The sequence below is a fragment of the Nerophis ophidion genome, linkage group LG17 (genome assembly GCF_033978795.1).
Source record: "Nerophis ophidion isolate RoL-2023_Sa linkage group LG17, RoL_Noph_v1.0, whole genome shotgun sequence".
Classification (NCBI taxonomy): domain Eukaryota; kingdom Metazoa; phylum Chordata; class Actinopteri; order Syngnathiformes; family Syngnathidae; genus Nerophis; species Nerophis ophidion.
This window is the reverse complement of record NC_084627.1, coordinates 16,939,220-16,962,717: the sequence shown is the minus strand read 5'-3', so window position 1 is coordinate 16,962,717 and position 23,498 is coordinate 16,939,220. Positions and strand designations below refer to the sequence as shown.

The 23,498-nt window shown below is 42.2% G+C and overlaps 1 protein-coding gene across 3 annotated transcripts in view; it reads left to right on the top strand.

Moving 5' to 3' along the window:
- brinp1 (bone morphogenetic protein/retinoic acid inducible neural-specific 1) overlaps positions 1-23,498 on the top strand; it is a 521,352-nt gene that overhangs the window by 482,080 nt on the left and 15,774 nt on the right. For all 3 annotated transcript variants that reach the window (XM_061876412.1, XM_061876413.1, XM_061876411.1), the window contains 2 exons: positions 3,856-4,092; positions 13,179-13,401. In XM_061876412.1, the coding sequence (XP_061732396.1) occupies positions 3,856-4,092; positions 13,179-13,401 (460 nt within the window). The remainder of the gene's footprint in view (positions 1-3,855; positions 4,093-13,178; positions 13,402-23,498) is intronic.

Sequence of the window (23,498 nt, the reverse complement as noted above, 5' to 3'; positions counted from 1 at the left end):
CCCGCACCGGACATCCGGTTCTTCATAAAATAAAAGCAATACTTCACAATAAAATATAACATAATATAGCGCAACAACATCACACTATTACACCTGTATTCTGCACTTCCTGTAAATGCATTTACAATCGTTCCCATATCCTTGCTGTACGCACACACAAATCTAAAGGGATCGTAAAAAAAAAAAAATTATTTGTATTTATCCACAAATGACTTGGCAAACCTAACCTTACACGGTAGTGCAGTCGCGGTGGTAACTGCTGCAGTCTGTACTTTTTGGAGGAAACAAGTACACCGTGAAAAAACACACAAATGGGAACTCTGTGGTTCGCTAATTGTGTGATCCAGACGGACTAGAATTTGCTCAGAAGGGACGACTGTGTGCTCAATAAGCCGACACGGCACACGATGGGAGGCATCAATCAGCGCTGAAGGCTGACATGCTGAGAGGCAGACTGCACAAAAGTGACAGCTCCTGTTGAACACTGGCGAGCTTTCAAGCACATCCTTTACACAAATAAAGAAGTGTCTGTAATGCAAGAGAATTATGGAGGACTTGTTTTTCCCCCCTTTGCAGGTCGGTTACTCATATACAAACCCCGTTTCCATATGGTTTGGGAATTTGTGTTAGATGTAAATATAAATGGAATACAATGATTTGCAAATCCTTTTCAAACAACATTCAGTTGAATGCACTACAAAGACAAGATATTTGATGTTCAAACTCATAAACTTTATTTTTGCAAATAATAATTAACTTAGAATTTCATGGCTGCCACACATGCCAAAGTAGTTGGGAAAGGGCATGTTCACCACTGTGTTACACCACCTTTGGGAACTAAGGAAACTAATTGTTGAAGCTTTGAAAGTGGACATTTTTCCTATTCATATTTTATGTAGAGCTTCAGTCGTTCAACAGTCCGTGGTCTCCGCTGTCGTATTTTACGCTTTATAATGCGCCACACGTTTTCGATGGGAGACAGGTCTGGACTGCAGGCGGGCCAGGAAAGTACCCGCACTCTTTTACTACGAAGCCACGCTGTTGTAACACGTGGCTTGGCATTGTTTTGCTGAAATAAGCAGGGACGTCCATGATAACCTTGCTTGGATGACAACATATGTTGTTCCAAAACCTGTATGGACCATTCAGCATTAATGGTGCCTTCACAGATGTGTAAGTTACCCATGCCTTGGGCACTAAAACACCCCCATACCATCACAGATGCTGGCTTTTAAATTTGCGCCGATAACAACGTGGATGGTTATTTTCCTCTTTGTTCCGGAGGACACCACGTCCACAGTTTCCAAATATATTTTGAAATGTGGACGCGTCAGACCACAGAACACTTTACCACTTTGCATCAGTCCATCTTAGATGAGCTCGGGCCCAGCGAAGCCTGCGGCGTTTCTAGATGTTGTTGATAAACTACTTTTGCTTTGCATAGTAGAGTTTTAACTTGCACTTACAGATGTAGCGACCAACTGTAGTTACTGACAGTGGTTTTATGAAGTGTTCCTGAGCCCATGTGGTGATATCCTTTAAACACTGATGTCGGTTTTTGATGCAGTACCGCCTGAGGGATCAAAGGTCCGTAATATCATCGCTTACGTGCAATGATTTCTCCAGATTCTCTGAACCTTTTGATGATTTTACGGATCGTAGAGGGTAAAATCCCTAAATTCCTTGCAATAGCTCGTTGAGAAATGTTGTTCGAAAACTGTTCGTCTATTTGCTTACAAAATGGTGACCCTCACCCCATCCTTGTTTGTGAATTACCTAGCATTTCATGGAAGCTGCTTTTATACCCAATCATGGCACCCACCTGTTCCCAATTAGCCTGCACACCTGTGGGATGTTCCAAATAAGTGTTTGATGAGCATTCCTCAACTTTATCATTATTCATTGCCACCTTTCCCAACTTCTTTGTCACGTGTTGCTGGCATTAAATTCTAAAGTTAATGATTATTTGAAAAAAAAAAAGTATTTATCAGTTTTAACTTCAAATATGTTGTCTTTATAGCATATTCAACTGAATATGGGTTGAAAATGATTTGCAAATCATTGTATTCCGTTTATATTTACATCTAACACAATTTCCCAACTCATATGGAAACGGCCTACTGAAAATTAGATTTTCTTTTTTAAATGGGTCTATGTGTCATACTTGATCATTTCGCGATATTGCCATATTTTTGCTGAAAGGATTTAGTAGAGAACATCGACAATAAAGTTCGCAACTTTTGGTCGCTAATAAAAAAGCTTTGCCTTTACCGGAGGTAGCAGACGATGTGCGCGTGACGTCACGGGTTGTGGAGCTCGTCACATCTGAACATTGTTTACAATAATGGCCACCAGCAGCGAGAGCGATTCGGACCGAGAAAGCGACAATTTCACCATTAATTTGAGCGAGGATGAAAGATTCGTATTTTGCTTTATTCATTATTGAAATGTATTTTGCCACCTTATGTTTTATGTTTTGTATATGAGATTTCCAGTTCATTTCATCATCTATTAATACTCCCGAAAATCTGGTTTCTTTTACTCTTTCAATATCTACTCCGTCAATTTGTATTAGTGTCTGATGCTCTTTTCTACTGTTACCAAAAAGCAGTATTTTATTTTTACTGAGATTCAAAGATAGTCTATTTTTATCAAAATATTTTTATAATGTGTTAAATTCATCCATCCATCCATCTTCTTCCGCTTATCCGAGGTCAGGTCGCGGGGGCAACAGCCTAAGCAGGGAAACCCAGACTTCCCTCTCCCCAGCCACTTCGTCTAGCTCTTCCCGGGGGATCCCGAGGCGTTCCCAGGCCAGGCGGGCGACATAGTCTTCCCAACGTGTCTTGGGTCTTCCCCATGGCCTCCTACCGGTTGGACGTGCCCTAAACACCTCCCTAGGGAAGCGTTCGGGCGGCATCCTGACCAGATGCCCAAACCACCTCATCTGGCTCCTCTCGATGTGGAGGAGCAGCGGCTTTACTTTGAGTTCCTCCCGGATGACCGAGCTTCTCACCCTATCTCTAAGGGAGAGCCCCGCCACACGGCGGAGGAAACTCATTTTGGCCGCTTGTACCCGTGATCTTGTCCTTTCGGTCATGACCCAAAGCTCATGACCATAGGTGAGGATGGGAACGTAGATCGATCGGTAAATTGAGAGCTTTGCCTTCCGGCTCAGCTCCTTCTTCACCACAACGGATCGGTACAAGGTCCGCATTACTGAAGACGCCGCACCGATCCGCCTGATCTCACGATCCGCTCTTCCCCCACTCGTGAAAAGACTCCTAGGTACTTGAACTCCTCCACTTGGGGCAGGGTCTCCTCCCCAACCCGGATATGGCACTCCACCATTTTCCTTTTAACTTCAAGTCCTTTATACCAAAAATATTGTCTGACTAAAAGAACATTTTTAAAGTACACCTTTCAAGTGTTTCTGTCGGTTTTATATGAAAACCATTTAAAGTGATGTATATTTATATAGCACTTTTTCTCTAGTGACTCAAAGCGCTTTGCATAGTGAAACCCAATATCTAAGTTACATTTAAACCAGTGTGGGTGGCACTGGGAGCAGGTGGGTAAAGGGTCTTGCCCAAGGACACAACGGCAGTGACTAGGATGGCGGAAGCGGGGATCGAACCTGCAACGCTCAAGTTGCTGGCACGGCCGCTCTACCAACCGAGCTATACCGCCCCAAATACAAAACATTATGGTCATTAGTAAAGAAAAAATCCATAAATTAGCCACACCACTTCATAAGCCGCGGGGTTCAAAGCAGTGTGTAGTCCGGAAAGAATGGTCTTTTTTCTTTTTGTTTATTTTTGTTAATAATTGTAGCTTTTTTTCTCTGTCTTTCAGGTCTTCAGGTGATTTTCCCAGAGTACCTGCAGGAGAAGTTTGTCCAGTCGGCTCTGAGCTACATTATGTGCAACGGAGAAGGAGAGTATCTGTGCCGGAACAACCAGTGCATCTGTCAGTGCGCCGACGAGTATCCTCAATGCAACTGTCCCATCACCGACATCCAGATCATGGAGAACACTCTGCTGGGGATGGCTGAGTCCTGGGCTGCCTCCTATAAAGACTTTGAGAACTCTGGTGAGCTTGTAATTGAGCATGATATTTAGACAGGAATCCTTATTAGGGAGAAGATCCATTTTTTTTATGCCTGCATGAAAGACACGGCGGAAGGGAGGAGTGGCACGCTAACAGTCTTTTTGGGGTTTCTTCATCGTGAGCCGACACCCGTCTCCTGGGGGTAAAAGGTTGAGGGTGGCGTCTGACATCTCCGAACGCTGGGTGGAGGAGTAGGAGAGGGACCGCGCTGTCTTTGAGGGGGAAAGCGCCGAGCGGATCTGACAAGCCTCCGAGGAGAAAAAAGGAGAAAACTCCCAAGAAATGTCTGCGCTAAGACTAGGGGGGGAGAGAAAAAAAAAAAGCTAAAGCTGTTAAGCGGTCTTGAAGTCTGGAAGAGCGACGCTTCATGAAGACATGTTGCAAATTGGCCTTTGAAGGTCATGTTAGTTTCATGCTCATTTGAAACATTTCCACGACGGTCATGTGAGGGAACTCTGCAGATGTCTCCGGCTTGAGACGCTACATTGTTCGCTCTATTATTTATACCGCTGCCTTTAAATTTAGCTCACCAAAGTTAAAACTCCTTGTCCTCCCGCTGAAGTGCCGGCGACGTCCCCTAGCTGCTTGTCGCTCCGCTGGAAAGGAAATTCAGAAAGACGCTTGATCAAGTAGGCTTGTACTCCCGTCGCAGTGGCTCCATCTACTGGCCCTCATGGGTCACTGTCCCGCTTGTCCTCATGCTAGCGGACTGAAACATCGAAATTCCCCAATTCTCACTGTTATCCTGATCCGTGGTAGAAGGAATTTTGGCAATGTTTCATCAATCAATCAATCAAAGGTTGTTTATATACAAGTGTCTCAAAGGGCTGCACAAGCCAGATCCCACATCAGGGTAAGACAAAACTCAACCCAATTGGATACAATGAGAAACCTTGGAGGGGACCGCAGATATGGTGACCCTCCCCTCTCCTGGGTGACCGGTGCAATGGACGTCGAGAAGGTCTAGTTAATAGTGTGGGAGTCCAGTCCATAGTGGATCTAGTTAATAGCGTGAGAATCCGTTCCATAGTGGATTTAGTTAATAGTGTGGGAGTCCAGTCCATAGTGGATCTAGTTATTAGTATGGGAGTTCAGTCCATAGTGGATCTAGTTAATAGTGTGAGAGTTCAGTCCATAGTGGATCTGGTTAATAGTGTGGGAGTTCAGTCCATAGTGGATCTAGTAAATAGTGTGAGAGTCCAGTCTATAGTGGATCTAGTTTATAGTGTGAGAGTCCAGTCCTTAGTGGATCAGGTTAATAGTGTGAGAGTCCAGTCCATAGTGGAACTAGTTATTAGTGGGAGAGTTCAGTCCATAATGGATCTAGTTAATAGTGTGAGAGTCCAGTCCATAGTGGATCTAGTTAATCGTTTGAGAATTCCGGTCCATAGTGGATCCATTTAATAGTGTGAGAGTCCAGTCCAAAGTGGATCAGGTTAATAGTGTGAGAGTCCAGTCCATAGTGGAACTAGTTATTAGTGGGAGAGTTCAGTCCATAGTGGATCTAGTTAATAGTGTGAGAGTCCAGTCCATAGTGGATCTAGTTAATAGTGTGTGAGTCCAGTCCATAGTGGATCTAGATAATAGTGTGAGAGTCCTGTCCATTGTGGATCTACTTAATAGTGTTAGGGTCCAGTCCATAGTGGATCTAGTTAATCGTTTGAGAATTCCGGTCCATAGTGGATCCATTTAATAGTGTGAGAGTCCAGTCCATAGTGGATCAGGTTAATAGTGTGAGAGTCCAGTCCATAGTGGAACTAGTTATTAGTGGGAGAGTTCAGTCCATAGTGGATCTAGTTAATAGTGTGAGAGTCCAGTCCATAGTGGATCTAGTTAATAGTGTGAGAGTTCAGTCCATAGTGGATCTAGTAAATAGTGTGAGAGTCCAGTCTATAGTGGATTTAGTTTGTAGTGTGAGAGTCCAGTCCATAGTGGATCAGGTTAATAGTGTGAGAGTCCAGTCCATAGTGGAACTAGTTATTAGTGGGAGAGTTCAGTCCATAGTGGATCTAGTTAATAGTGTGAGAGTCCAGTCTATAGTGGATCTAGTTAATAGTGTGAGAGTTCAGTCCATAGTGGATCTAGTAAATAGTGTGAGAGTCCAGTATATAGTAGATGTAGTTTATAGTGTGAGAGTCCAGTCCATAGTGGATCAGGTTAATAGTGTGAGAGTCCAGTTCATAGTGGATCTAGTTATTAGTGGGAGAGTTCAGTCCATAGTGGATCTAGTTAATAGTGTGAGAGTCCAGTCCATAGTGGATCTAGTTAATAGTGTGAGAGTTCAGTCCATAGTGGATCTAGTAAATAGTGTGAGAGTCCAGTCTATAGTGGATTTAGTTTGTAGTGTGAGAGTCCAGTCCATAGTGGATCTAGTTAATAGTGTGAGAGTCCAGTCCATAGTCGATCTAGTTAATAGTGTGAGAGGCCAGTCCATAGTGGATCTAGTTAATAGTGTGAGACTCTAGTTTATAGTGGATCTAGTTAATAGTGTGAGAGTCCAGTTTATAGTGGATCTAGTTAATAGTGTGAGAGTCCAGTCCATAGTGGATCTAGTTAATAGTGTGAGAGTCCAGTCCATAGTGGAACTAGTTAATAGTGGGAGAGTCCAGTCCATAGTGGATCTAGTTAATGGTGTGAGAATTCAGTCCATAGTGGATCTAGTTGATAGTGTGAGTGTCCAGTCCATAGTGGATCTAGTTAATAGTGTGAGAGTCCAGTCCATAGTGGAACTAGTTATTAGTGGGAGAGTTCAGTCCATAATGGATCTAGTTAATAGTGTGAGAGTCCAGTCCATAGTGGATCTAGTTAATCGTTTGAGAATTCCGGTCCATAGTGGATCCATTTAATAGTGTGAGAGTCCAGTCCAAAGTGGATCAGGTTAATAGTGTGAGAGTCCAGTCCATAGTGGAACTAGTTATTAGTGGGAGAGTTCAGTCCATAGTGGATCTAGTTAATAGTGTGAGAGTCCAGTCCATAGTGGATCTAGTTAATAGTGTGTGAGTCCAGTCCATAGTGGATCTAGATAATAGTGTGAGAGTCCTGTCCATTGTGGATCTACTTAATAGTGTTAGGGTCCAGTCCATAGTGGATCTAGTTAATCGTTTGAGAATTCCGGTCCATAGTGGATCCATTTAATAGTGTGAGGGTCCAGTCCATAGTGGATCAGGTTAATAGTGTGAGAGTCCAGTCCATAGTGGAACTAGTTATTAGTGGGAGAGTTCAGTCCATAGTGGATCTAGTTAATAGTGTGAGAGTCCAGTCCATAGTGGATCTAGTTAATAGTGTGAGAGTTCAGTCCATAGTGGATCTAGTAAATAGTGTGAGAGTCCAGTCTATAGTGGATTTAGTTTGTAGTGTGAGAGTCCAGTCCATAGTGGATCAGGTTAATAGTGTGAGAGTCCAGTCCATAGTGGAACTAGTTATTAGTGGGAGAGTTCAGTCCATAGTGGATCTAGTTAATAGTGTGAGAGTCCAGTCTATAGTGGATCTAGTTAATAGTGTGAGAGTTCAGTCCATAGTGGATCTAGTAAATAGTGTGAGAGTCCAGTATATAGTAGATGTAGTTTATAGTGTGAGAGTCCAGTCCATAGTGGATCAGGTTAATAGTGTGAGAGTCCAGTTCATAGTGGAACTAGTTATTAGTGGGAGAGTTCAGTCCATAGTGGATCTAGTTAATAGTGTGAGAGTCCAGTCCATAGTGGATCTAGTTAATAGTGTGAGAGTTCAGTCCATAGTGGATCTAGTAAATAGTGTGAGAGTCCAGTCTATAGTGGATTTAGTTTGTAGTGTGAGAGTCCAGTCCATAGTGGATCTAGTTAATAGTGTGAGAGTCCAGTCCATAGTCGATCTAGTTAATAGTGTGAGAGGCCAGTCCATAGTGGATCTAGTTAATAGTGTGAGACTCTAGTTTATAGTGGATCTAGTTAATAGTGTGAGAGTCCAGTTTATAGTGGATCTAGTTAATAGTGTGAGAGTCCAGTCCATAGTGGATCTAGTTAATAGTGTGAGAGTCCAGTCCATAGTGGAACTAGTTAATAGTGGGAGAGTCCAGTCCATAGTGGATCTAGTTAATGGTGTGAGAATTCAGTCCATAGTGGATCTAGTTGATAGTGTGAGTGTCCAGTCCATAGTGGATCTAGTTAATAGTGTGAGAGTCCAGTCCACGGTGGATCTAGTTAATAGTGTGAGAGTCCAGTCCATAGTGGAGCTGGTTGATAGTGTGAGAGTCCAGTCCAAAGTGGATCTAGTTACTCATGTGGGAGACCAGTCCATAGTGGATCTAGTTAATAGTGTGAGAGGCCAGTCCATAGTGGATCTAGTTAATAGTGTGAGACTGTAGTTTATAGTGGATCTAGTTAATAGTGTGAGAGTCCAGTCCATATTGGATCTAGCTAGTAGTGTGAGTCCAGTCCATAGCGGATCTAGGAAATAGTGTGAGAGCCCAGTGCATAGTGGATCTGGTTGATAGTGTGAGAGTCCAGTGCATAGTGGATCTAGTTAATAGCGTGAGAGTCCAGTCCATAGTGGATCTAGTTAATGGTGGGTGAGTCCAGTCCATAGTGGATCTAGTTAATCGTGTGAGAGTCAAGTCCATAGTGGATCTAGTTAATAGTGTGAGAGTCCAGTCCATGGTGGATCTAGTTGATAGTGTGGGAGTCCAATCCAAAGTGGATCTAGTTAATAGTGTGAGAATCCAGTCCATAGCGGATCTAGTTAACAGTGTGAGAGTCCAGTCCATAGTGGATCTAGTTATTAGTATGAGTCCAGTCCATAGCTGATCGTGTTAATAGTATGACGGTCCGATCCATAGTGGATCTAATTAATAGTAGGAGAGTCCGGTTCATAGTGGATCTGGTTAATAGTGTGAGAGTCCAATCCATAGTGGATCTAGTTGATAGTGTGAGAGTCCAATCCATAGTGGATCTAGTTGATAGTGTGATAGTCCAGTCCATGGTGGATCTAGTTGATGGTGTGGGAGTCCAATCCATAGTGGATCTAGTTAATAGTGTGAGAATCCAGTCCATAGTGGATCTAGTTAACAGTGTGAGAGTCCAGTCCATAGTGGATCTAGTTATTAGTATGAGTCCAGTCCATAGTGGATCTTGTTAATAGTGTTAAAGTCCAGTCCATATTGTATCTAGTTAATAGTATTAGGGGTCCGATCCATAGTGGATCTAATTAATAGTAGTAGAGTCCGATCCATAGTGGATCTAGTTAATAGTGTGAGAGTCCAATCCATAGTGGATCTAGTTGATAGTGTGAGAGTCCAGCCCATAGTGGATCTAGTTGATAGTGTGAGAGTCCAGTCCATAGTGGATCTAGTTGATAGTGTGAGAGTCCAGTCCATAGTATGAACAGCAGGGTATCATCTTGAGTGGAGAGAAGTCAACAGCGCAGAGACGTCTCCAACAGATGCACTGATGAGTGGTCCACCCCGGGTCCCGACTTTGAAAATGCAGGAGAGAGGGTGGCAGAGCAGAAAAGAGACAGCAGATCAATTGGTATGAAGGCAGGGTCTATTTAAAGGCTTGAGTACACAAATGAGTTTTTAGATGGGACTTACATGCTTCTACTGGGGTAGCATTTCTATTACTGGTAGGGCATTCCAGAGTACCGGAGCCAGGATAGAAAACGCAAACTTTTTTTGGGCTCTGGGAATCACTAATAAGCCGGAGTTCTTAGAACGCAAATTTCTTGCCGAGACATACAATACAATCATATTATGTCAATATTCAGTGTTTTATCGTTCATTGAAAGAATTTAAATTCCATTACGTTTTTTAAGCCGGTCTGTCATTATGTTTTTAGCATTCAATCAGACATTATTGTGAGGTTTTGTATTAGTGTTGCTTAAAATAAATAACCAACCCCCAGACACATTTTTTTTATCTTAATGTGGCCCCAGAGTCAAAATAATTGCCCAGGCCTGAGCTAGACACTTTAGTGTTTTATACGTGAGTAGTAAATCCTTAAAGTCACATCTTAAGTGCACAGGAAGCCAGTTCAGTTGAGCCAGAATAGGTGTATATATGTATGTAGGTATATAAAGGTATTTACAGTATAGGCGTAATATGATCAAACTTTTCTGTTCTTGTCAAAAGTCTAGCAGCCGCATTTTGTACCAACTGTTATCTTTTAATGCTAGACCAGTGGTTCTTAACCCTGTTGGAGGTACCGAACCCCACCAGTTTCATTTGCGCATTCACCAAACTCTTCTTTAGTGAAGAATAAAAAATGTTTTTTGTTTCATATTTAAGACATAGTTAAATGTTTTTTTTTTTTTTTACTGGTGCAGAAAATGAACCGTGCATAGGCATCACCTGGTTCAAAGAACAAAACCAACACAGTGCATGAAATCACAACAAATTACACATGTGCAAATCAGATGGAAATTAGAGGTAACATTGTTTGGGGGGTATCCATAATATTTCGATCGGGAGTATTTTTTTATTTTCACGATGAGTTGGGCGTGTCTAGACCTCCGTGGCAGAGGCTCTGCCGAACCCCTGAGGCCGACTCGCCCAACCCCTAGGGTTCGATCGAACCCAGGTTAAGAACCACTGTGGTAGACATAGGAAGTTCCGACAATAATACGTTACAGTAATCGAGATGAGACGTAACGAACGCATGAATAATGATCTCAGCCTCGCTTTTGGACAAAATGGAAAACATTTTAGCGATATAACGGAGATGAAAGAAGGCTGTTTTAGTAACACTCTTAATGTGTGACTCAAACGAGAGAGTTGGGTGGAAGATAATACCCAGATTCTTTACCGAGTCACTTTGTGTAATTGATTGGTTGTCAAATGTTAAAGTGGTATTATTAAATAAGTGTCGGTGTCTAGCAGGACCGATAATCAGCATTTCCGTTTTCTTAGTGTTAAGATGCAAAACGTTAGCGGAATAGGTACTGTACTGTGCAATCTACTAATAAAACGTTCAATCAATCAATCAATCAATCAATCAAACCTTAACACAGTCCGAGGTCACATTGTTATGGGAGACGCACTGCATCCTGTCAGTAAGATAAGAGTTAAACCAAGACAGGGCTAAGTCTGACATACCAATTCGTGTTTTGATACGCTCGAATAAAATATTATGATCGACGGTATCGAAAGCAGCGCTAAGATCAAGAAGCAGTAACATGGATGACGCATCAGCTTCCCTCGTTAGCAACAGATCATTAGTTATTTTTGCGAGGGCTGTCTCCGTAGAGTGATTTTCCCGGAAACGGGACTGAAAAGGTTCATGGAGATTGTTAGACGCCAGGTGTTCATTTAGCTTTTCATGTAAAATTACAACATGGCCAATTTCAAAAGGATATTATGGTCCAGGACAGGAACATCTTCAGAAAAGACGAAAAGAAGCAGACGATATTGCCTCCTTCTTTAGCTTTGTGTGTCCTTTTTGGCGAAATAATGTTAATTTTTAAGAAATCACTGGTACCTCAGTTTTATTTAATCATCCTTTCAAAATAAATTTAATGTAAGCTAAAGTTTTTTTATATGTGACTCTAAAAAATCCATTCTGGACATTTTATGGGGAATAATTATATTGTATTTGTCATGTCTTGTGATCATGTTTTGTTTATTTATGTTCTGTTTTGCTTGAGACTCCATTGTTTTCTGTTTTTGCACTTCCTTGTTTGCTTTGTTACCATGACAACCAATTAGTTTCTCCTGTCATGTTACGCACCTGATTTGTTTTAACTCACGCACCTGTTCAATCACCTGTATTATTTAAACCGAAAGTTGCCAGGAAGTCAGCCTGGCTCTTCCTGACTATATTTTACACCCCCGCGGCCCCAACCCTGCCCACCTTACCGACGCTAGTGGGGTGTATAAAATAGTCAGGAATAGTCACGGATGCAAAGGATTCTGGATATTTGTTGTGTTACGTTTATGTTGTGTTACTGTGAGGATGTTCTCCCGAAATGTGGTTGTCATTCTTGTTTGGTGTGGCTTCACAGTGTGGCGCATATTAGTAAGAGTGTTAACATTGTTTATATCAAACCTTCAGTGTACTCTGTATCACCCAGTATGCCTTGCAGTCGTGTGTGTGTGTCTGCGGAAGCCACGTACAACATGTTGCTGGACTGCCAAGCTGTTTGTACATGTTGTATAAGGCGTCAAAGGCAATGGCTCCATAGCACGCCCTTATACTTGCTATCTGGATGATCGCCAGCAGATATTCGCGAGAATGTTTGCGGCTCCTATTGTCTCTTTACTTTGTGACACGGGTCAAAATGGCTCTTTGAGTGGTAAATGTTGCCGATTCCTGAACTATGTATATTAAATATTTCCGAATGGTTCAACCGCCACCCGCCCGAATCTATTTAAAATCAATTTTTTCGTCATTTTGCCCGCCCGACTCCGCGGATGAGACCACAAACCGCGCAATTCTACTAGTAACACGATAGAAAGATAAGGGATTTCCTAGAATTATCCTAGTAAATGTGTCTAAAAACCTCTGAATCCGTCCCAATGCAATCGTGTTTTTTTTTTTTTTCTAGTCCGTCTCTATTAATATCTTCAAACAAAAATCCTTCATCCTCGCTCAAGTTAATGGAGAAATTGTCGTTTTCTCGGTCTGAATAGCTCTTTTTGTTGGAGGCTCCCATTAAAAACAATGTGAAGATGTGAGGAGCCATCAACGGATGACGTCATCGTATGTGACTTCCGGTACAGGCAAGGCTTTTCTGTTAGCGACCAAAAGTTGCAAACTTTATCGTCGATGTTCTCTACTAAATCCTTTCAACAAAAATATGGCAATATCGCGAAATGATCAAGTATGACACATAGAATGGACCTGCTATCCCCGTTTAAATAAGAAAATCTCGTTTCAGTAGGCCTTAAATGTTTCGGGAATGTGGAAAAAATACAGTGCTACCTATTGTACCTTGTGTTTGTTTACGATCATTGTTTCAGAGAAATGTGCAGAAATTCACTCTTGAATAGGAAGAGTATTGTTATTGTCACACCGAAGACTCAATTGGACCAAACCGACAAACGGAGTAATAACTGAATACCCTGATCACTAACTGCAGTTTCATCCATCTGTGCCGTCTAGATGAGTTCAAGTCCTTCCTAAAGAGGCTGCCCTCCACTCACTTCCTGCCCATCAACAGCGTTCACCTGCTCTGGGGCAGCGACTGGGACCTGCAGGCGCGCTACAGGCTCCTCCAAAGCTCCCTGGAGGTGCAGCGGCTCAAGATCCAGCGCACTGCCCGCAAGCTGTTTGGCCTCAGCATCCGCTGTCACCACAATCCCAACCACCAGATGCCAAGGGAGAGGTGGGTAGGAACACAATCTTTCACAATGCGGCAAATGTCTCATGCTGCACAAACCTCAGGTGAGACGTGACAAGCACTTACGTATTTTCAGAGGAAATATTACGTCCGCCATGCCCGCGCGCGCACTTAAGGACGACATGCATTATAGATATCACTCACCGTATGGCCGTGTTGCTTATGTCCGTCACGTCAAGATTTGCACATGCCGACGTCACGGTCTGAGATAAAAGCGCCTCTCTGGGAGTTTTGCTGAAAGGTCGTTGCACACCTGTCATCACCTCAGGGAGCCTTTACTGTTGGAGCGCCATCGCCTGACTTGACAGCAACTTTTTCCCCACATTCGCGAGTAATGAGCTCGCATGAAACAGCCCAACTCATGTGCTGTGATGGGTACGTCATCATAAATGTTGGTTCAATATTTAGTTAAGCGCTCTAAAAAAGGAGCATTGACACACTGTTAAAGGGGAACATTATCACCAGACCTATGTAAGCGTCAATATATACCTTGATGTTGCAGAAAAAGACCATGTATTTTTTTTAACCTATTTCCGAACTCTAAATGGGTGAATTTTGGGGAATTAAACGCCTTTCGGTTTATCGGTCTTGTAGCCATGACGTCAGAACGTGACGTCACCGAGGTAATACAGCCGCCATTTTTATTTTCACATTATAAACACCGGGTCTCAGCTCTGTTATTTTCCGTTTTTTCGACAATTTTTTGGAACCTTGGAGACATCATGCCTCGTCGGTGTGTTGTCGGAGGGTGTAACAACACTAACAGGGAGGGATTCAAGTTGCACCACTGGCCCGAAGATGCGAAAGTGGCAAGAAATCTGCCGCCCGACCCCCATTGAATGTGCTGGAGTGTCTGCACATTTTACCGGCGATGCTAAGGCAGACATGGCACAGTGACGTGTGGATAACCTGCAGATTAGATATGCGCGGATAGGCAATTATATCATCTGCATACGCGCCACCAAAGTCGTCATCCACCCGCCGTCCACCCGAAACAACATTTTATCAGGACCGTACCCGCCCGCCAACCGCCCGCTAAAATACATCAGAGGTTGTCCGCCTCAACCATTCACAGAGCTATTTAAACCTGTTTCACAGATTAATGATGACAATTGGAGCCGCTAACGTTCCCGCGACTATCAAATAGCGTTCATCCTGATTACAAGAATATGGGCGTGCTGTGAAACCATTTCATTAGACACCGTCAACAATATGTACGAACCGATTGTTGGGGTTTGCTGCTAGCGGGGTGTATAAAATAGTCAGGAATTGTCATGAATAAAAAGGATTATGGGTATTTGTTGTGTTGCGTTTATGTTGTGTTACTTTGAGGATGTCCTCCCGAAATGTGTTTGTCGTTCTTAATTGGTGTGGCTTCACAGCGTGGCGCATATTACTAAGAGTGTTAAAATTGTTTAAATCACAACCATTAGTGTACTCTGTGTCACCCAGTATGCCTTGCAGTTGTGTGCGTGTTGCCGCGGAAGCCATATTCAACATGATGCTGGACTGTCAAGCAGATCGTACATGTTGTAGAAGGCGACAAAGCCAATGGCTTCATAGGACGCCCTAACATTTATTATCTGGGTGACTACCGGCAGTCAATCAGGAGAATAATAGCGTCTCTTATTGTCTTCTTCGGGTCTTAAATGGCACTTTGAATGGCAAATGATATCGATCACAGAACCATGCATATCAAATATCTATCCGCCACCCACCCGAATCTAATTAAAATCTATTTTTTCGTCATGTCAACCACTTGACCCGCGGTTTATCCACGGACTCCGCGGATGAGACCGCAAACCGCGCATCTCTACTGCAAATGCATTTGCAACGATAAAGTCAACAAAATCACAAAGGTGAGTTTTGTTGATATTATTGACTTATGTACTAATCAGACATATTTGGTCGCGGCGTGACTGCCAGCTAATAGATGCTAACATGCTACGCTAATCTATGCTAACATGCTATTTATGCTAGCTGTATGTACATTTGAAACTAGATACCCACATTTAATGCGAAACAAACACTTACCAATCGACGGATTTAAGTTGCTCCAGCGTCACAAGATGCGAAAGTCCTGATCGTTTGGTCCGCACATTTTACCGGCGATGCTAATAAGGCAGCCATGCTATGGGCCACTTCATTAGGTACACCCTTGCTATGGCCGAATAGCGCCAATAGCTTTTCGCACAAAAGCTTCAGTTTCTTCTTCAATTTCGTTTTCGCTATCTGCCTCCATACTCCAACCATCTGTTTCAATACATGCGTAATCTGTTGAATCGCTTAAGCCGCTGAAATCAGAGTCTGAATCCGAGCTAATGTCGCTATATCTTGCTGTGCCATCCGCCATTGTTTGTTTGTATTGGCAGCACTGTATGACATCACAGGGAAATGGACAGTCGCATCGCAAATAGCGAAAATCAAGCACTTTAAAGGTCTTTTTAGGGATATTCTGAGAGATTTAAAATTTAAAAAAAAAAACTTCGAAAAATAAAACAAGCCACTAGGAACTGATTTTTATTATTTTTAACCCTTTTGAAATTGTGATAATGCTCCCCTTTAAGATGGAGCAGGGGTGTCAAACTCATTGTAGACAGGGGGTCAAAATCTACTCCTAAGTGGTAAAATCACAGCACAATAACTTAAAAATAAAGACAATTGTAGATTGTTTCCTTTTTTTGAAAATAGAAAAAGCAGATTCTAAAAAGGTAAAAATCATAATGTTGGTAGGTTTTTTTTACACTTACATGTTGCGGTTAATAGTTTTTCATCTTTATTTGCCGTTATTTATACTTTCTGAAGAAATTGTGTGATAATGTTCATCAGTCAACTCATTGGTGTTTATTTTCAATCTATAAAGATAAATAAATATATCAAAATCAAAATACAGAATGTTTGTAATTTGCTCATATTCCCTGACTGGTGCACTGGTTTATTAACGTGGTTTATTTTCTATACTTTTTTGCATATATTTCAAGTTTCAAGTTTACAAGTTTATTCACAATACCATATAACATTTACAATAGTGGTGAATATCATCATTTAAAGATGTTGGTACGTTAAAGGGTCCCCCATATAAGCTAGAAGAAGCTTTTGACAGGGGGTCCAAAGGACAATATACATACATGGGAAGATCAAACATGGTAGCAAGCACAACAACAAAAAACAAAAACAAAACAACAACGCTATATGATAAACACAAGATAATAGTACTGAAGCAAGCATACACATACATACATACATTCATTCAACCATGCAAAACCCAACAGTAGTCTACCCCACATGAGGCATTAAAGATATGTGGTTAATAGGTAATTGTTCAGTTTCTTTTTTGAAGTATATGTAGCATTGTTACGTTCCCAGATGGCTCAAAGTCTATGGATCGTAGGAGAACGCAACATAAAAGGGTATAATTGCCATCAAGTGACTTTTTCTATGACAATAAAAGCACTTTCCTTTTTCTTTAGCACGAGCCCTGGCTTGTGATGGTGAAAAAGATGGAGTGACAGGAGGCATCTCAGAAGATGGCCTAAATACAGTTTTATGTGTCAGAACACACTCATCAGAAAAAAACTGATGCATCTCTCAATATGGTAACCCTTTGCTCATTTAAGTACACCGCACATCGTTCTGGAGCACACTTGTTAAAAGCCTCCAGTAAGACACGTTCTCTAAGAGAGTTAAAATCTGTGGCCTTGCTCGATTTGCACCACCTGTCAAAGCGAACACTTATCTCTCTGGCAAAGTCTACAAATGTTTGTTCTCGTTTCTTTCGATAGTCCCTAAACTTCTGTCGGTAAGCTTCAGGCACTAATTCATAAGCACGTAGCATTGAAGCCTTAACCACCTCATAGTCCATACTTTGATCCAAAGACAAAGCCGCTATCGCCTTCTGAGCCTTACTGTCAAATGTCTGAAAGTACGCATCCACCTCGGTTTCCCTGAATTGTGGAATACACACTTGTCTCCTGATGTCATATGTATCTGACATAGGTGGGGGGACTACTCTGAGCAGTAGACTGCGCAGCAGCCATTTCCAGCTCCAGCTTTCGCAGCCTTATCTTAGTCTCGGCCTCAATCTTAGCAATTGTCAACTGATGTTCAAATGCCCGTGCCTCTCGTCTGTCATTTGGCTCATGTTCGAGACAAGCCAACCGGACCTTCAGCCGAGCCGCCTCTATCAAACCACTAATTCGGGAACTGACTGGTGAAAATCCTTGTAGCTTGGAGAGGTTAAGTGGTACTCCAACTACAACCTCGTCATCTGAAACAGGACTACAGACAGAAGCACCCACTGCTGTATCAGAGTTAGGAGCAACTGAGGACAGAGGATGGACACCAAGCGTGACTAGCTGGTCCCACACCTTAGACTTTATGTCCTTTTTCAGAGAGACATTACTAATGTCCATGCCATAGTGTGCCGCAATCAAAATGAAATCTGCCTTACGGCAGCTATCAAATACTTTCAGTCAGTACGTTCGCGAACGTGATTCACGTGATTCACGTCGCGACACAGTCAGTTCCCTGTGTCGGTACGTTCGCGAACGTGATTCACGGGATTCACGTCGCGACACAGTCAGTTCTCTGTGTCAGTACGTTCGCGGACGTGATTCACGTGATTCATGGGATTCACGTCGCGACAGAGTCAGTTCCCTGTGTCACTATGTTCGCGAACGTGATTCACGGGATTCACATCGCGACACAGTCAGTTCTCTGTGTCAGTACGTTCGCGGACGTGATTCACGTGATTCATGGGATTCACGTCGCGACAGAGTCAGTTCCCTGTGTCAGTATGTTCGCTTGGTCCAATTTGTTATATATTCTAAAAAAAAAGTGCAGATTTGATTTTAACCTATTTAAAACATGTCATCAAAATTCTAAAATTAATCTTAATCATGAAAAATGACTAAATTATTTTTTAAATTTTTTCAAATAGATTTAAATTATCTAGTTTTTCTCTTCTTTTTTTTCGGTTGAATTTTGAATTTTAAAGAGTCGAAATTGAAGATAAACTATGTTTCAAAATTCAATTTTCGTTTTTTTTCCTGTTTTCCCCTCTTTTAAACCGTTCAATTAAGGTTGTTTTTTTAATCATTTATTCTCTACAGAAAACCTTCCGTAAAAGGAAAAAAATGTACGACGGAATGACAGACAAATACCCATTTTTTGATATATATATAGATTTATTTATTAAAGGTAAATTGAGCAAATTAGCTATTTCTGGCAATTTATTTAAGTGAGTATCAAACTGGTAGCCCTTCGCATTAACCAATACCCAAGAAGTAGCTCTTGGTTTCAAAAAGGTTGGTGACTCCTGTTGTATAGCATATACTTGCCCCCTAGTGGTAGTTTTACAAATCTAAAAATAGGCCATTACCACTTCTCTTGGCAGCATATAACAGCTGATGGTGGATGAGGGAATTGCAGCATTCCGTAAAGTGTTTCCAAGGTGAGTGCCCACCGCCTCAGGGAGGCCTTGTAGCACATCTCCAGCATGTCAGCCAAACCACAGAGGCGGTAGCGCCCGTGGAGGACGGCGACGATGATGATGTGAAAAGCATCCCGCATTCCCCGCGCGTTTGTGTCGGCGCCAATCCTACGCGAGAACCACAATGGGAGTGGATTTTGTCATCCAGCTGCCACTGTGTACATGCTCTCACTTGGAGAGCTGCTGTGAGAATCATGTTCAATGACGTCTCCTGTGGATTCAACAGCATCCAGGCTTTGTTCGCGTCCTCCAAGTTCTCTCGATGTGCCATCCCCGCCGCCCCCATCCCACTGGTGATCAGCCATTACCTCACCAGTAGACATCCTCAGGGGGTGAACAGCAACATCAAATGGTCCAAAAAGTGTAGTTCCGCTGAATTAGAGGACTGTCGAGCAATGTTGTTCTTGGCAATGGTTCACATAGCTTAGTACCCATTGCAGTAATTCTAAGTGATATTGAACTCGAATTCTGTTATATTAAACATGTGTTTTTTTTAAATGCATGCTCTTTTTTTATATAACACAACAGCAATTGTTGGATTGCCTCACGGCATACTTGCCAACCCTCACGGATTTTCCGAGAGACTCCCAAAATTCAGCGCCTCTCCCGAATACCTCCCAGGACAAATTTTCTCCCGAAAATCTCCCGAAATTCAGGCAGACCTGAGTGACGTGTCGACAGCCTGTTTTCACGTCCGCTTTCCCACAACAGCATTGACGTTATAACTGTAGAATGATTGAGGGCGAGTTCTTGGTTTCTTATGTGGGTTTATTGTTAGGCAGTTTCATTAACGTCTTCCCAGCGCGGTAAGAACACACAACAACAGCAGTCCGTTTTCGTCTACCGTAAAGCAGTTTGTCTGCCGTAAACAGCAATGTTGTGACACTCTTAAACATGACAATACTGCCATCTACTGTACATGCATATGGTTAGAAAAACATTGTCTTCATTGATAGATGAGGATGTCTATCAATATCCTCATCCACAAATCTTTCATCCTCGCTCAAATTAATGGGAAAATTGTCGTTTTCTCAGTCTGAATAGCTGTTTTTGTTGGAGGCTCCCATTAAAATCAATGTGAATATATGAGGAGCCCTTAACATGTGACGTCATCGTCTGCGACTTCCGGTAGAGGCAGGGCTTTTCTCCAGTTGCGAACTTTATCGTGGATGTTCTCTACTAAATCCTTTCAGCAAAAATATGGTAATATCGCGAAATGATCAAGTATGACACATAGAATGGACCTGTTATCCCCATTTTAAATAAGAAAATCTTATTTCAGTAGGCCTATAAAGCCTGTAGTTGCCAGGCAGTCAGCCCCTTGATACCCGATTGATTACGCGGTCCATGCCATTGCTCGGTTGTTTTTGACTTCTTCACGCCACAGTAAGTGTTTCGTTTTTATGTCCAGTTTAGTGTGTTTTTTTTAGTTCATGTTTCATGTCCTAAGTTGTTTTTTGCCTCCCCTTTGTGCGCCTTTTGTTTGGTACTTTTTGAGTGATTAATTAAAAGATGTCAATACCTTCACGCCATGTCCGGTCCAGTCGATTTGCACCACGATAAAACAAACCGCACCATAGTCCACGCCTTGACATCAGGTTGTTGAATGCGTGTAACTAAAGTCGGCCACTCTTTGAAGGGGAACATTATCACCAGACCTATGTAAGCGTCAATATATACCTTGATGTTGCAGAAAAAAGACCATATATTTTTTTAACCGATTTCAGAACTCTAAATGGGTGAATTTTGGCGAATTAAACGCCTTTCTGTTTATCGCTCTTTTTGCGATGACATCAGAACATGACGTCTCCGAGGTAATACAGCCGCCATTTTCATTTTCAACACATTGCAAACATTGGGTCTGAGCTCTGTTATTTTCCGTTATTTCGACTATTTTTTGGAACCTTGGAGACATCATGCCTCGTCGGTGTGTTGTCGGAGGGTGTAACAACACTAACAGGGAGGGATTCAAGCTGCACCACTGGCCCGAAGATGCGAAAGTGTCTGCCGCCAGACCACCATTGAATGTACAAAAGTGTCTCCACATTTTACCGGTGATGACAGACATGGCACAGAGATGTATGGATAACCTGCAGACGCATTTGCAACGATACAGTCAACGAAATCACAAATGTGAGTTTTGTTGATGTTGACTTATGTGCTAATCAGACATATTCGGTCGCGGCGTGACTGCCAGCTAATCGATGCTAACATGCTACGCTAATTGACGCTATCATGCTATTTACCGGCGGTGCTAAAGCAGACATGGCACAGAGATGTATGGATAACCTGCGGATGCATTTGCAACTATAAAGTCAACAAAATCACAAAGGTGAGTTTTGTTGATGTTCACTGCCAGCTAATCGATGCTAAAATGCTATGCTAATCAATGCTAACATGCTATTTACTGGCGGTGCTAAAGCAGACATGGCACAGAGATGTATGGATAACCAGCAGATCCATTTGCAACTATATTACGTTTCCTTCCAGCCACATTTAACGCAGAAAAAACACTTACCAATCCAAAGATTTAAGTTGCTCCAGTGTCACGAGATGCGAAAGTCCTGATCGTTTGGTCCGCACATTTTACCGGCGATGCTAACGCAGCTATTCGGCCATGCTACGGCTATGAATAGCGTCAATAGCTATTCGCTCAATAGCTTCAGTTTCTTCTTCAATACTTTCATACTCCGACCATCCGTTTCAATACATGCGTAATCTGTTGAATCGCTTAAGCCGCTGAAATCCGAGTCTGAATCCGAGCTAATGTCGCTATATCTTGCTGTGGTATTCGCCGTTGTTTGTTTACATTGGCAGCACTGTATGACGTCACAGGGAAATGAACAGTGGCTTCGAGAGAGCGAAAATAAGGCACTTTAAAGCTTTTTTTAGGTATATTCCGGGACCGGTAAAATTTTGAAAAAAACTTCAAAAAATACAAGCCACTGGGAACTGATTTTTATTGTTTTTAACCCTTTTGAAATTGTGATAATGTTCTCTTTTAAACAAACGTTTCCTGATTTTCGCTTGTTCTTCCTGCCGTCAGTGTAGCAGCTCACTTTGACAGGTACGAACGATTTGTCAAAATGTCGTGAATTACAGAGAGCGGTCTCCTTCATGCCGAAAAACGTATCCAGGCTATACATTAACTTCAATTATTAATGCTTAAATAATGACACGTACAGAATTTGAATGACCCCTGCACGGGATTATAATACATTCATTAAGAGATAATGACACACTTGGCCTGTAATTGCTATCACACTGCTTGAATGTGCTTCTAAAGCTCACCATCTCATTGACTTATCACGGCTAAAGACTTATGGCTTAACTAATATGATGATTACACCCAAGTGTTGTCTGTGGCTTTACGTTTTTGGCAGGTGATGCAATTTGACGCCGTTTACTTTTTATGAAACGGACATAAATTGGACAGTTAATCTCTGCTCTTATTAAAAGTCTGTTGTTGGAAAAATAATAACACTAAATGGCGTATTTCTGCTGCTCTGAAGTTTATGACACGTTTAATCTAAATGAGTTTAACTTTGAAGCCGCCGTCTAACTGCAAAGTGCTCTCGGTGGAAATAAACAATGTCAACTAAAAGTTTATTGATTTTTGATTTCCTGTGACAATTCGAACAACATTTGATAGCGCAATCAAAGAGTTGCACAATACATATAAAAGACATTAGTTAATGTGCGTCATTCCCTGCCAGGCATTGGACTTTATAAGAAAGTATGCTAATTCCTAATTTATGTAAATTGAACTGATAAGGGCCCCCTTTAAATTGCGGCGCATTTCTTTCCTGATTAGTTCCGCACATTTCATACATAAGAAAACCCCGTCGGTGGCGGGGATTCCAGACACAGGCTGGGAACATCAAACCCCAGGCAGACCCAGACGGGCTACGCTCAACATGATCTGACTGCAAATAAGTGCCCCGGCGCTGCAGAATTACACAGGAGTAATAAAAACCAGATCTTATCACAGAGTCACTTGTATCAAGAGATTAAGATATAGTGTTTTTCAGCACAGGCAAGAAAATGTAGCGCCAATGAGGTCAAAATTAGCACACGGCGGCACAAAAAAGATGACATGATTGAAAACCGAAAGTATGAATGTTATCAAATCGTAGATCATGTGTCCTTAGATTCCCTATTCTGACGTCCAGTGGTTCTTGAAGTGGGGTCACTGTATATTGTCATTTACAGAATAGATTTTTATTTTGCATATTCTGTATTTTTCAAACTGTCGTGGTCAAAAGTTTACATACACTTGTAAAGAACATAATGTCATGGCTGTCTTGAGTTTCCAATAATTTCTACAACTCGTATTGTTCTGTGGGCTTCACGGTGGCAGAGGGGTTAGTGCGTCTGCCTCACAATACGAAGGTCCTGCAGTCCTGGGTTCAAATCCAGGCTCGGGATCTTTCTGTGTGGAGTTTGCATGTTCTCCCCGTGAATGCGTGGGTTCCCTCCGGATACTCTGGCTTCCTCCCACTTCCAAAGACATGCACCTGGGGATAGGTTGATTGGCAACACTAAATTGGCCCTAGTGTGTGAATGTGAGTGTGAATGTTGTCTGTCTATC